At 39.7% G+C, this 15000-nt stretch overlaps 1 protein-coding gene across 2 annotated transcripts in view; it reads left to right on the top strand.

Moving 5' to 3' along the window:
• LOC137641604 (C2 domain-containing protein 5) overlaps positions 1–15000 on the top strand; it is a 202801-nt gene that overhangs the window by 128459 nt on the left and 59342 nt on the right. For both annotated transcript variants that reach the window (XM_068374324.1, XM_068374323.1), the window contains exons 13-14: positions 5421–5557; positions 12304–12546. In XM_068374324.1, the coding sequence (XP_068230425.1) occupies positions 5421–5557; positions 12304–12546 (380 nt within the window). The remainder of the gene's footprint in view (positions 1–5420; positions 5558–12303; positions 12547–15000) is intronic.

Raw genomic sequence — 15000 nt, 5'->3', positions numbered from 1 at the left:
GAAAATTCGAAAATACCGCGAAATCTGAAGACCCCCAAATACGATATTTTGTTACCTGTAATTCCATTAATACTGTAATTAGTAATATCTGCTCTTACTGATTGTTCATTGCATTACATATGATATATAATTCAGCACAGAAAGAAATAAAACACGAAAAGAGAATGTGATCATACGATAATTCAGTACGTAGTAAAATTAAATCGAACATGAAACGCAAATCAGATGCAGTCATACCATATTAGAATGGTGTGTACTGTAATGGATGTGCTTCTTTTCCATGAATCTTTTGTATGTATACGTACGTAGTACAGTACTGCATCCAATAATATTCTTTGTTGCAAAAATCACATTTCGAATAAGCGTACGAGAGAGAGAGAGAGAGGCGTAAAATAGCGTACGTAAATTTTTATTATTATTGTTATTATTATTATTATTGTTGTTGTTGTTAATAAAATTATTATTGTTATTATTATCATTATTATTATTATTATTACTGTACAGTATTATTATCATTATTTATTATTATTACGGTATTGTACTTAATCTACGTACGTTCAGTATGCGCGGGGCATCTTCTATGAGTAACCAACGCATCATAGTACTGTAAGACGGGTTGTGATTGGTTCAAGCGCTGATAGATGACGAATCAGAACTCAAGTTTTGTTATCTAGCCTGTGATTGGTGTTTTGCCCGCATCTTCTACCCGCAGCATCAAAGTTCTCGCGGGGCTGGATCGTTCACTTTCTCTTACCGCGTATCGCTGAGTAGACGTTCTTAAGTTTGTGAAGTTTAATCTGTGCTGTGTGCGACCTTTTTAAGTTGAACTTTTTGTTACAGTACTGTACGTAAATCCTACTGTAATGGCTCCCAAGCGTTCTGCTTCTCTTAAGGCTGGTAGTGAGCCTAAACGCCACCGAAGGATGATGACGATAGCTGAGAAGGTTACGCTTCTCGACATGTTAAAAGATGGTAGAAGTTACGCGGCCGCCGGCCGCCATTTTGGCATCAACGAATCCACCGTTCGCTATATCAAAAAGGACGAGGCGAACATTAGAAAGACGGCTGCAATCACCTTTAGCAGATCAGCGAAGCGAGTCGTTACAACGCGTAATAAAACGATCGTACGCATGGAAGGTGCTTTAGCTGTGTGGATTGCCGACTGCCGGAAGAAGAACATAGCGTTGGATACGAACACCATCCAAACAAAGGCTTTGAGTTTATATGAGAATTTTGCTGCAAAGGAACCTAAAGACGACGACGGCATCCATGCTGAAGATGATGATGATGCAGATGATCCTCAACCAGGGACATCCACTGATTCCCAGCCTCAGAAACGTTTTTCCGCAAGCAAAGGATGGTTCGCGAAGTTTCAGAAACGCTTCGCCCTGAAAAGCGTTTCCCTGCATGGGGAGTCTGCTTCCGCTGACACTGCCGCTGCTGAAACTTACGTGAACCAGACGTTCAAGAATATTATCGCCGAAGGTGGATACAAGCCGGAACAAGTCTTTAATATGGATGAGACTGGCTTGTTTTGGAAGAGAATGCCGTCGCGAACTTTCCTGTTCAAAGAGGAAGCCAAAGCCTCTGGCTTTAAGGCATTCAAGGATCGCGTTACCCTCGTGATGTGTGGCAATGCTGCTGGATTTTTGTTAAAGCCGGGGCTTATTTATAAGTCGAAAAATCCTCGCGCTTTGAAAAATAAAAATAAGAATCTCCTTCCCGTGTACTGGATGCATAATCAAAAAGCATGGATTACGAAGATGCTGACCTCCAACTGGTTCCACCAGTGTTTTATCCCGCAAGTCAGCAAATATCTCGTAGAGAAGGGCTTGCCATTCAAGATCCTTCTCCTTATGGATAACGCTGGTGGACACGCAACTGACCTGTCGCATGAGGGCATTTAGGTTGAGTTCCTGCCACCCAACACCACGTCATTAATTCAATCGATGGACCAGGGGGTTATCAGGGCGTTCAAGGCCCTCTACACGAAGAATACCTTGGCGGACCTCGTTGCGTGTGTGGATGCTGCCCAAGATGACGAGGATGAAGATTTCAACTTGAAGGCGTACTGGCGGCAGTACACCATAGCCACGTGCCTGCAGAATATTCAGAAGGCACTTCAAGAGATGAAACCTGCAACCGTGAATGCGAGCTGGAAGAAGTTGTGGCCCGATATTGTTTACGACGACAAGGGATTTACTCCGTCGGAAATCCAACACTCTGCAATACGGAAATCTGTGCAGTTGGGTGCCATAATTGGAGGTGACGGGTTTGGCGACATGACGACTGAAGACGTCGACGAGTTGTTGGACTGCCATTCCCAGCCCCTAACTGACGCAGACCTCGAAGACCTGACGAAATCGGCAAGTGAGGAAGAGAGTGATACCCAGGAAGAGACCCAAGAAAATGTCGAAGAAACGGGCTTAACATTAGAACGGCTTGCCAAGTTCTGCAACCATATCAAGGAGGCGAAAGAAATGTTACAAGAGTGGGACGAGGATATGGTTCGCTCGATGCAATTCTCCAACAAGGTCGATGACATCATGACTCCCTACAGGATGCTCTTGGATCGAAAAAAGAAGCAGCGGCAACAACTTCCGATCACAATGTTCTTCCAGCCTCGCAAAAAAGAGCCAGTTCCTCCTGCTAGTACGCCTTCGGAAGAAATTGAAGAAGTTTCCCAGGAAGAAGTTGAAGAGGTGTCCCAGGAAAAGACACCTCCGTCTGAAGAGACGTAAAATACTATCATTGACTGCACAGTAGAACACATCATCAGCTTCATCATCATCATTTCTACTGTGCAGCAAATTCATCGCCATCACCATTCAAGTTTTTCTTCAACTTCTTTCGTGGTGAGTACAGTAACAATCTTTATTTTTTACTTTAATATTCTTACAGCCTGTTTTATAGTTTAGTAATGTACGTACTGTATGCATTAAGTTAAAGGGAAGGTTTTAAAAGTCTACATGTTGTAACCTATCATATTTTTTTTGTTTAAAATTTACATTTACGTACGTAAAACAATCTCTCTCTCTCTCTCTCTCTCTCTCTCTCTCTCTCTCTCTCTCTCTCTCTCTCTCTCTCTCTCTCTCTCTCTCTCTCTCTCGTAAATTGTTTTCCTGCTTTGCTACGTACAATACTGTATAATTTATATTTGTAAGGTAACATATTTTGTAAATGCTTTTACTGTAAATACTGTATGTACTGTATCATTATTTATCACTATCATCATGCGCGTTAAATGCCTTGTTTGTTCTGAGCGTGGTTGTTTACTGAGCGTACACGCCGTCGTTTCAGGCGGCGTCATAAAGAAAAAGATTTCATTTGGAAGTCCTAAGAAAAATACGTAAACTAAAACATTGGTAATAAAAAAATCAACATACAGTACTGTATAATCAATATAATCGATGCAAAAACTAACCTATACATATATGTGTACACTAAATGAGTTTGTTTCTTCATTATGATCAGAGATGAACGTAAACAAAACATTGGTTGCCATTTTTTATCGTGCTTTTTAGGTGTTTAGGAAACGCATGATATAAAATCGCCTTTAATATTTGTGCCTGTTTTAGTTTAGGGTGCTGTAGTACATGCATTAAGTGTTCTGTACATTAAAGGGTGGTTTGTTAACAGTACTACGTACAAGGGAAGGTTTTAAAAGTCCGAATATACATGTTAAATAAATAGGTAAATATGATGTCACTACTTCGCGGAATTTCACCTATCGCGGCCGGGTCTGGAACCTATCTACCGCGATAAACGAGGGTTCACTGTATATCCCTCCGAGGATATTGATCATTACTTAACCATCTGTCATTGGACAGAAACCAGGCCCAACCCATGAGAACCTGTTTTCAATGTTGGAAGGTAGTAGGAATTGACACTACCGTACCTCTGTCGGGTCCAAGTGTCTTGACATTCCAAGATTTTAAACTAGTCGGTATGGTTATAGGGGCTTTATCTTTCCTAAGGACGAGTCTCCTACCAAAGGACAATGATTGATATTTGTGCAAGGACAAATCACAAATTTTAAAATAAATTTATATTTTTCCTAACTTTGCAAACCTGAGTCCTACTACAAGTTTTACTTCCTGCCTCAACCACCCTGGCTGGTGGTCAGGACTTCCCCGCCACCACCTACTTGTAACTACCATCACCTCATTATTAATTTTAACAGCTAAAGTTCCAGTCAAGCGGAAAGCATACTCATATTAAAGGACTCAGGTTTGTATAGTTAGGAAAATACAAATTACTTTTAAGTTTGGGATGTTCTGACAGTACATTATATATGAAATCACTTTGTTAGATTCACTCGCATGACTACACCATTCCATCTCAAATACAGTCCTCCCTGCAAGATTTCTGAAGTCTTAAATACCAGCACACACACCTCTCAATCTACACCAATCTGCATGAGGGTCACAATCCTGGAAGTGCCCTGTAGGCCACCCTTATTATCAGATCACCTCAGCATATGTACAAAAGAAGACAAAAAAATTAAAGTACATTATCATGAAATGATCTATATTTGGAGTTAAATAAATAAAAATGAATTCTCACAATTATTGTTTTTTGGAATATCAGGACAATTCCGTGAATATAAAACTTGTGAAAGACAGGACAATGAACACCATAACAGGAATGATAACTGCAATGATACACATGAAAAGAGAGAAAGCAAATATATCAATTCTGTTCTATGAATTTTTTTTTTTACTTACATAGTAAAGTGCTTGAGGAGAGATGAATTTTCCTCCCTTTTCTGACACCCACATTCAGTTTTCAGTATATTACAATGCAAGATGATATCTAATAATCTATGATTTACAGTATAGGAATCTAAGGCTGAAATATATTGATATATTACTAATACACTACATTTAACCTATAGAACACTGACAAATACATATTTTCTTCCCTTCAAATAGACATCTTAAATTTAAACTGGTGGCATGCTAATAAAAGAAATGTATTTCGAATGAAGATTTCAAAAGACTGAAGTAAACAACTAAGTTGTCAATTTTTCAACTCTATACATTATTATAATTAAAGAAATTTATTTCAAATGAGGATTTCAAAATACTTTTGGAAAAGACTAAATTGACAAATTTGAAACTGTATACATTAATACACAAACACTAATAATATCTGTAATTAGGTAATTTCAGTTGATTTTCATAAATATGTATAGCTTAGAAAAGATTCCAAACCATCCAATTCCAGAAAATCGATGATGTATCTGTACCAGTAATATGATTTAAAGTGAATATTCTTTCTTGTATTGGTGTGTATCAATACTGAAGTTGCGTCTATATTTTTCAAATTTATTTGCTTAGTTAAGGATAGAATTAAATATTGAATAAAAAATATACTATGTTTCAAATATTCAGCTTAAGAATTTATTTTTTAAACAGGTAGAGGCTGCTTGATACAAGCTAGAGTAGCACGTCCCAAGCGAGATTTAAGAGGTGAACTCAATGCAAAAGAAATCTCAGATTCTCTACCATTCTTAGAATATGAGCTACATAAGCAGTTGATAAATAAAATGAGGGTGAGTAGCTGACTACAGTACAGTGTACTGTATAAAGTTGTTATTTTTGTATTGATTAGAAATATACAGTAGTATGCAAATTATTTATATGAATCTTCAATGAAGCACACATGGCTTCCTCTTAAAGGCTCGCTAGTGACGATTTTTATCATAAAAATTAAATTTCTCATCTCCCTCACCTCCCCTAGTATACTATTGCTGATTGTCTGGCATTGCATGGCAATAAGCATGGTAACCCCTTTCAGTTTACTCTTTGCCTGCATGCAGTGTAGATAACTTTCAATAGCTGTCTGTTTTTCCAGATTAGTGATTACTAGTGTTGGTTAGCTTTAGCCTAATCAAGGATGTCGTCCACTAGCTTTGAATTGAGTTTATGTTAGTACTGTACTGTAGTTCAAGTGGGTTGTTACTAAAGGATAAAGATCCTCATTCCTTTTGTGTTGTCACATGTCATGAGCAACACTGTGACTTAAATATTAGATGTTCAGAATAGAAGAGCTTACTAGATTCTCTCTTATAGAGGAATTTGTTAAGCTTTTGTCTAATTATGCTTATGAGAAAGACTCTAGATTTAAGAGAAAAGTAGCTTTCCCAGTGGGAGAATCCAGAGAACACTAGGCTGTGGTTTTGGCTAGTGATAGGTATGCTACGCCTCAAGCTATTTCCAGACTATACTCTCGAAAGTTCATAGTGTTGTACCCAATTGTTGCTATTTAATTATTTATGGAAAAGTTTGCTTTGTTCATGACTAACCTGCCTACATCTTATAAGCTAACTTCTTATATTTTTCTTAAGTGTTTCTGGTGTACCATCTGGTAGAGGTTCTGATGATATGCAGAGCTTTGTAGCTTGATATCCTCCTCAAGAATCTCTCAATTCACTCCAGATCCTTCTATTGTGAAACCCTTGCTTATATGCAATCCAGTATGCTAATTATGACTGCCAAATTTCAAGATGGAAGACCGAGTCAGGAGTCTAGATCCACACAATTTTCCTGCTGCTGCTGAAAGTACTTGTGAGCTGCCTTTCTGTGCCATCATTTATGTGAAATGCCTCATCAATCTTGTAGAATTAGGCACACAACTTTTAAGCAAGCCTTTAGCAGGATCTGCTCAGGCTAATAATGGTTGCATCATGATTTGACTGGTAGTGACTTTGATGCTGACTGGCCGTGGGCCTTTAACCTCAAACCTCAATGTTAATGGTATTAATGTTGGTACTTTTACCTCAAAAGAGGTAGATTTTGAAATTTGCTATGAAATAAATACATGATACCTATAAAGATAAAAGTCATTGATCTTATTTTTCTTGTGCATGGTACCATGTGGCTGTCGAAAAGTGGTGTCTGGCAACCAATGTGATTTTGCTGTTTATTCTGACTTTGCCATTTGTTCTGATTTAACCTTGTTTAGCATTAATTGGTATTGGCTGTAATAATAAAATATGATATGATTTTATTAGTAATCTGTCAATTTAATTGATGTATAGATTTTAGGATTTTTGAGATGGCACAGGCCATTGGTTTGGTTAGGCTCCGCCCTCTGAATGAAACTTTTTGGGAACTTAGTAGGCTCCTACCACTGAATAGGACCCCTTAGTCCTCTGATACATATTATTAATAAAAAAAAAATATTTTTCATTTTATATAAAGGTTAAGTGTTTCTAGTTTCAGTTAAAATTTCATCTGAAGAGGTACCCATCAGAATGTCAGCCAGGAAGCCATACAGTATGTGTGTTAATTTCTACACACAAAAGAAGTTTCTTACACTGGGTTCCTGCAGAGGCTTAGTCTGCTTATATGCTGTTGGAAACTGCGGGTGTCTTTTTCAGCTTTGAACCCTGAGCCTTTCCCTTCCAAAGGCCTCCTCCAGAATATTAGCTCTTTGGAACATGCTCCTAGGTTCTTCAAGCTTACCAGATCCTCCCTATGAAGAGCGGGATCTTAGGCACCTCAAATGTATCTCTTCAGTTTGCCTTGAAACTTTTAGATCTTCTTTCAACCGGTGCCCTCGTAGTAGCTACGTTCTCTCCAGTCTACCTTAGGAGTCTTCGGAGGGAGAGTCCTCTCCTAGGTGTCTTCCCGTGAGAAGTACCCTTCGATTTCTATTTCTCTGGATTGTTGTGGAACTTTTAGACACCACTTCAGCTACCCCTGAAGTCTTTGGAGTAGTTGCTGTGTCAGGCTTTGGAGGGAGAGTTCCTCCCAGTCGCTATTTTCAAGGGAAGCACCATTCAATTACTGCTTATCCAGACAGTTGTGGATCTTCTAGACCTTCCTTCAGATACCTCAAATTTCCGGAGGAAGCCACATAGTTCCTGTCTTCCTACGGAGGCTCTGGAGGGAGGGTCTTCTTTCAGGCACCCCTACTGAGGAGGTGCCCTTCATTTGCTGCTTCTCCAGATAGGTGTGGAACATTTAGATCTCCCTACAGGCACTCCGGTGTCCACGGGGAAGTTGAGTAGTTTCTAATGTTCTTTTAGAGTCTTTTGTGGGGAATTCTCTCAGTTGCCCTTCAGTTGCTGCATCTCCAGATCATCGTAAAACTTGGAACTTCTAGCTTTTCCTACAGGCACTCCAGTGTCCATGGGGAAGCTGCATACTCTCCAGCCTTCTTTCGGAGGCTTCAGAGGGGAAGTCTTCTCCCAGGCGCCTTTCCCAAGGTAAGGTCTCCTTCAGTTGCTGCTTCTCCAGATCATTGTGGAACTTCTAGATCCTCCTGCAAATGCCTCCTTTGTCCTCCAGGAAAATGCATAGGCTCCAGTCTTCCTATGGAAGCTTTGGAGGGAGAGTTTTCTCTCAGGCACCCTTTAGTACCTGTTTCTTAAGTTTGTCTTGGAATTTCTAGTTCCTCCTGCAGTCGCCTCCAGTCTCTTCAAGTTCTCTGTGTAGTCTTCAGTCCACTGACAGGTTTCTGTGAGAGATGTTCCTCCGAGCTCCTTCATTACTTGCTTTTCCAAATGGGAGGTCATATGAGCGAAAACCTGACTCGTCACTGCTGAAGGAATTTTCCTTCAGAGTATTGCTCTTCGGTTCATGCTTGCAAGGTTGTTTTTCAACCTTGGCCATCCAACCTCTTTGTAGGCGGATTGTAGATATTCCTTGTAGGGGGTCTACTTTTCTCCAGACTTCCAGGCACTCCTCTTCCAATACATCATCCAGGAGTTTTGCCTGTAGAGGATTTATCTCTACAGGGCTCTCTTGCACTAGAAGCTCAGCGTCAATGACCTTAGATGTCAGGATGCCAGAAAACTTCAAATCAATCAATCAGCCTACTAGAAGCTCTTTCTCCGACGAGCCTCGCCAGATGCGTCTACCAGGCACAATTATCTCTTGACGAATGTATTTCTAGATGTGCTTCCTTATAGGAGCATCTCACAGATGCACTCCTTAGGCACATGTCTCCGAGGCAGGTGGTTCCTGATGCGTCCCAAGATGTGCTCCTTCCAGCGCTCTAACCCGGATTGACCTTGTCTTCTGGCAAGTCTACCAAGGCACGCACGTTACTAATCGCATATGTCTTTGGGAACACGTCTCTCAGGTGCTCACTTACCAGTCGCCCATCTCTTTGGACACGTCTCCCAGGTGCTTGCTTACCAGTCGCCCATCTCCTAGTCACACTATTATGGATTCTTCATTTCTGCAAGCAGCTCCACCAGACACGCATTAAAAAGTGTACAGATGCTCATGCATTTGATTACATCTTCCAGACACAAGTCTGCTAGGCGCACTACCATTATGAGCATGATTCCCAGATGGGATTCATCCCAGGCGTTGCTCCTTATACCGGAAGACCCCATACAGGATGCGTGTCTTCAAGACGTGCGCTCTCCTCCCAACGCATCCTCTCAGGTACAACGCATCCTCTCAGGTACGTATCACTGATCTCGCATGCCCTAGGAAATCATCGTTGTCTTCCAGATGCGGAAGAGGGAGATACAGATTTGACATTCTTCAAGGGCCTTTGCTGTACTAGAAACATTTACAGCCTAAGGGAAGTCTTGTCTTTCCCCCGAAGGACAGGAAACCAGCCATCGACCGCCACTCCCCTAGCAGTGCAACTCCAAGTCTTGAGCCCCTTGGTTGGTCTTAGCCAAGGAAGTTTTATGCAATGAGAATCTCAGGTCTGGAAATGAGGACTCAGAAAGTGGGGAGATCCTCTCATAAAATTCCTGTAGCCTTTTCGAGGATTGACCACTGATTGGGTACAGTCGCTATCTAGCAGACATGGAGGACCTACCCCACCCTAGCAAGAAGCAGGCGCTGAAGGACATTGTCCTGACTGGAGCTATGGCGTTTAAGCTCCTAATGCACTAAGTGGCTAATCAGTGGGCCAATTGGCTGCTAATGTATCGAGATGCTGTGACTCAGATTCCACAAACGGATCCATCGTCAAGAGGGACAGAGTTTATGAAACGCATCTTTAAAGGAGCCCACTCTCTCTGCGCCAGCAGAGATGAAGGTAACAGTGAAATGGAGGAATGATACTCAGTCCAGAAAGGGCCTTCGATAGTAGCTTAAAGAGATGAGCTCCTTGAAAGGGGTCTCCAATCTTGATACCTGTCTAGAAAGGGCCTTCGATAGTAGCTTAAAGAGATGAGCTCCTTGAAAGGGGTCTCCAATCTTGATACCTGCACTGGAATTCCTCCTTTTTATAGACATAGCCAGAGAAAGGTTGGGAGTTGGCCTTGGCCTTGGACGGTTCATGATTGCCGGGAACACATTAACACACTTGTTATGTTCAGCTATAACACACACTGTAGACTGTTAAAATCTACGCTAATGATTTAGCAAATAATAACAAAACAGTAACAGCAAAAGAAAATAATAACCAGCAAAACAATATCAATAATTATATTTAATATTCAACATAAGTATTTACAATACTGTATTTTACAAGGTTTACAGAATACTCACAGCACATCAAATCTATAATAATTTACAAAAAGTTGTACGGTGATGTAGGTCTTGGCTTTATAAATCTCCATGCAATGAGAGACAGATGACAAAACAACTTCTAATATGGAAGAATTTTCTAGGACGTAGTTTAAAATTTAAAATAAGATGATAGGCAGCTCCAGAGTTTCTGATGATATTATGATCTTCCAAGAATTCCTTATCTTTTTCAAGTTACAGTATATTATTGCAAATGAAGTACAAAATTCCGGGTCACAGAGGTGTAACTGAAAATGTCTCCACACAGAGTAGTGTTCACTCCTAGAAATACCGATCAAGTTTCTCTGCCCCTCCCACTTTCCACATTTTTTTATGTGCACAACAAGTTTTCTATAAGACTCGGGAAAATTCTTGAGGGACCCCCATGCAACATGCACATCCGGCGACTGGCATTGATAGAATAAGTCATGAGAAATATTCAGGAACTCTTGCTCTAGAATACAATGACACCTTAGAGTTACGTTTTTATTTCTACATTAACATTTAATAGGTAAAAATAATGTTCCTCACAAGTTCTATTTATATAATATGAACAAAATTTAGTGTACATATAACAATTCTAGAAATGAGACCTGCCACTTTAGCCCTCCAGAAGTTTTGCCTTCTTTGGACAGGTCACTCGGTGGTGTTGATTAGTGGCAAGACCATTAAGTGTCCCACATAAGCAAGCAAGGAGGTACTATGTCTGCTGATCCTCCTAACAAAACCTTGAGAGAATTGTCTACTGTCCCCATCCTGCTACACCAGCCACACACCTGGATCTTCCATGATGCAGTGGGATCCCTTCAACTTTACGTATGTTAGTTATCCAGCATCTCCACTCGGAGAAAGGCTTTTCACGAGGAATTGCGTAACAGATGTCTGGTTACCTCCACAGATCCTTGGGAAAAGTCTGCCAGGCCAAATGGGCCAGCTCCTGTGATTGGTGTCATGGGGGGGGGGGGGGGGGTTGTCTCCTCAGAACCTCTGCTCCATTAATTTATGTTTATTTTTTGTCCTCCATAAGAAGAGTCTCCACTCCATTTCAGCAGTATAGTGACCTGACCAGTTGGACTTGATCTAATACTTAGGTAAGCCCATTCTGCATGCTTTATCTCCATGCTCAGGCACAGACGAGTTTCCCCCACACTCCTTATAAGGGGGAGTGTTATGTAGTCAGGCAAACCCATAATCTTGAAAGGGGCAATGTCAACAAACCCATTTCTTGCTAGGTCTACAACACAGAGGATTTCAGCTTTAGAAAAACCCCTATAAGTCAAGTCCGTGAAACCCACTGGTTCTCTTTCTGGGATTCACGAGGTGTAAGGAACCCTTATTCTCTCAGCATCAAAGATGCTCGAGTTTTTTGTTTCCTGGTTTAGTTCCCAGCCAGTTAGAAATGAGACTTCCTCCCACAAAGGATTAGTCTCCAGTTGAGGACGATGGTTTGTATTCATGTAGGAACAAATCACAAAAAAGTAATTTGTATATTTCCTGACTATACAAACCTTAGTCCTTGACTCAAACTTTCCCGCCATCACCAGCCCCCGAGAAAGTTCCAGGCTTCCATCTCGGCGGGTTGTGAATAAGCCAGCGGGGGGGTTGTTTACACATTGTTATAATTTAACTGCCGTGTCTCAGCATAGCTGTTTTCTATTTGCCTATAGCAAAGCACTAAGGTTTGTATAATTATGAAAAATAGAAATTACTTTGAAAATTTTTGATATTCATCATATAAGAATGGAATGAACAGTATTGTTTCATGATTTAAGATATTCAGTATTTGTTACTATCAAAGCAATATTTTTTTCAGATCAAGGGGATGAATGCCTTGTTTAGTCTTAGAGTGAGAGTCACTGTAGGTGAGCGACTTGTTGTTGGCATTGCAACAGCAACAGCTGTTTTCCTTACAGCACTACAACCTCCGCCAGTTCCTCGGGTAACTTCTGGAAGTTCTTGCAGAGAAGATGAACGACGAACAGCCGAAGTTCAGAAGTTACTTCATGCAACGATAGCAAGGAATAAAGAGTGCTATGGCACGAAACATGTTATCCCTGTGAGTTATTATCAGTATTTAAGCATGGAAAAGAAAATAATGAAAAGTAGTTTAGCCTATTTACATAGGGTTATGACCACCCTTGCTTGTAATTTAGTAATACAGTAGTTCATATAACCAGAGCTAACATGTTGCATTATACACCATATGCTTAAGTTAATTATTGCATAAATGATTAACAAGTAAATGTAAAAAAAATATATTGGATGATTATTGCAAGGAATGAAAAATGCTTTGGCGTTGTGCATCTTGATCCTAGTATTAAGGGAATGGGACGGTTTGGTGCGGCCCATTCAGCATTGCCGTTTCGCCTTGGCCCATTCGGCGTTGCCATTTCGCCTTAGCCCATTCGGCGTTGCCGTTTCGGCTTAGCCCATACGGCTAGATGATTTGGCAAAGGAATTTTTCGATGTAAGGCGTTTCAGCGTTATATTAGCGCTTGGTTGTTAAAACTATCGAATTATTTCTCGTTTACTCATTTAAGATCAAATAAGTACCTATACATTATAAATTAGCGCTTGGTTATTATAACTATTGAATTATTTCTCTTTTACTCATTTAACATCCAATAAGTACCTATACATTATAAATTAGCGCTTGGTTGTTATAACTGTCGAATTATCCCTCTTGCTCCTTTACCCATTTAACTATCAAATAAGTATCCATACGTTACCGTCAAATATGCTCTCTCTCTCTCTCTCGTTTAGCACAATTTAAGAAAATATTTTTCAGTCTTGTAAACCCTTTTATTCAAAATGGAAGCAGAAATTTTATACAAATGCGGAAGAAGCAAAGTGATACACGATGGATTTTTTACCCAAATAGCAAAGGTGATCCTAAATTGAAGTTTAGGTTGAAAAGGAAAAACTAGTGTTAAGAAAAGAAGTGCTGAAACTTTGGAGCCACCAACCATTGTGGTAAATGAATGTTTAACGGGGGCTTCTGAAGCTACTTTAGCTTTAGCTCCAGTTTTGCCTGCAATGCAAAAACATATTTCCAGGAAACGAAAATTATTAAAAAGGCACCAACTAACCCAACTCATCTAGAGAATCTAGTTATAACAGAGTCCTATACATTATATATTCCCCAACTGGGTGTGGAAGAAAAATTCCTATTGGGAGATAGTGGAGAAGGTAATAGTAGGACATTGTTATTTGGAAGAATAAGGTGGCTTCAACAGTTAGTCTACTCAGAAATTTGGTTTGCTGACGGGATTTTTACGATTGCGCCTATTCTTTTTCATAAGGTGTACTATACATGGATGCTTTGTCCATCTTGCAAAAAATATGCATAGACATCTTGCTTCATTGAGTTTATCAAATCTCTGTAAAAACGATTCTGACTTTGCGTTAAAGGCAAAATGATAATAGCGCTCGCCTTCATTTCATTACAAAAGATGGACGAATACATGGATACACTAGCAGCAGTTCTTCCTGATGAACTAATACCCATGTTCCACTGGTTTGAAGATCGTTATATTGGACGACAGAATAGATGTCGAAATGCAGGAATGAACCCTATTTTCCCTCCCAAATTATGGAACCTTTATAAACGAATTATATACACGTATAAGGAAGATCGCACCAACAACCACGCCGAAGCTGCCAATCGACGTCTAAAATATGAACTAGGAATGAATCATCCAACCATCAGGAAATTTATTGATGCTTTAAGGAAAGTTCAGAAAGGGCGTGATGCATCTCTTGAAAGTTTATCGCTGGATACCCACCTCCCAAAAAGCTAAAGAAATATAAAAGTGCTGAAAAGTATTGCCCATAATTACAAAATGAGGAATTAAGTTCTAAGGTTAAGTACCTTTACTAAATTTTTTTTTTTTCATATACAGTATTTGACAATTCAAGTTTTTAATTTACAGTACATATTCCATTAATGTTTTAATAGGATCCTTTATTCTCTTAAGAAAATCATATTGGAAGTTTTCAATGTTTTTATCCTTTTTTTTTTTTTTCCTTCTTCTTTACAAAGACAGTGACGCCGAACAGTCTTATGCCTCAACAGCTTAACCGATTAGTTAAATTTTTCTTTTGACCCCGAATGGGTCACGCTGAAACGGCAACGCCGAATGTGCCACGCCGAAACATAACAAACCCAGTATTAAAGCTCAAAAGGGGATAATGTTTAAAAGTGGGCCAGCTTGTAATTATTGACTTGTTCCCATCTCTAGTTAAATGACAACTTATCCAATAAATATTAGTTTTTTATATGGTAAGTGTTTCAAGATTTACAAATTGTTATGGGTACAGTAAGTCATTGGATTACAAAGGTTTTGTGTTATAATGTTTCTTGGACACAACTGCATTAGCATAGGCGACTGACTTCAGTGTTTACACACAGTACTGTATTTAGGTGTTTCTCAACTTACATTAAAACATCACATCATAGGAATGGTTCTTTGTAACCCAAGGACCTATTAGAATATAATTAGTAAGCGTT

This window comes from Palaemon carinicauda, chromosome 5 (assembly GCF_036898095.1).
Source record: "Palaemon carinicauda isolate YSFRI2023 chromosome 5, ASM3689809v2, whole genome shotgun sequence".
Classification (NCBI taxonomy): Eukaryota; Metazoa; Arthropoda; class Malacostraca; order Decapoda; family Palaemonidae; genus Palaemon; species Palaemon carinicauda.
The sequence above is the reverse complement of the archived record's forward strand: the minus strand, read 5'-3'. Positions and strand labels throughout refer to the sequence as shown.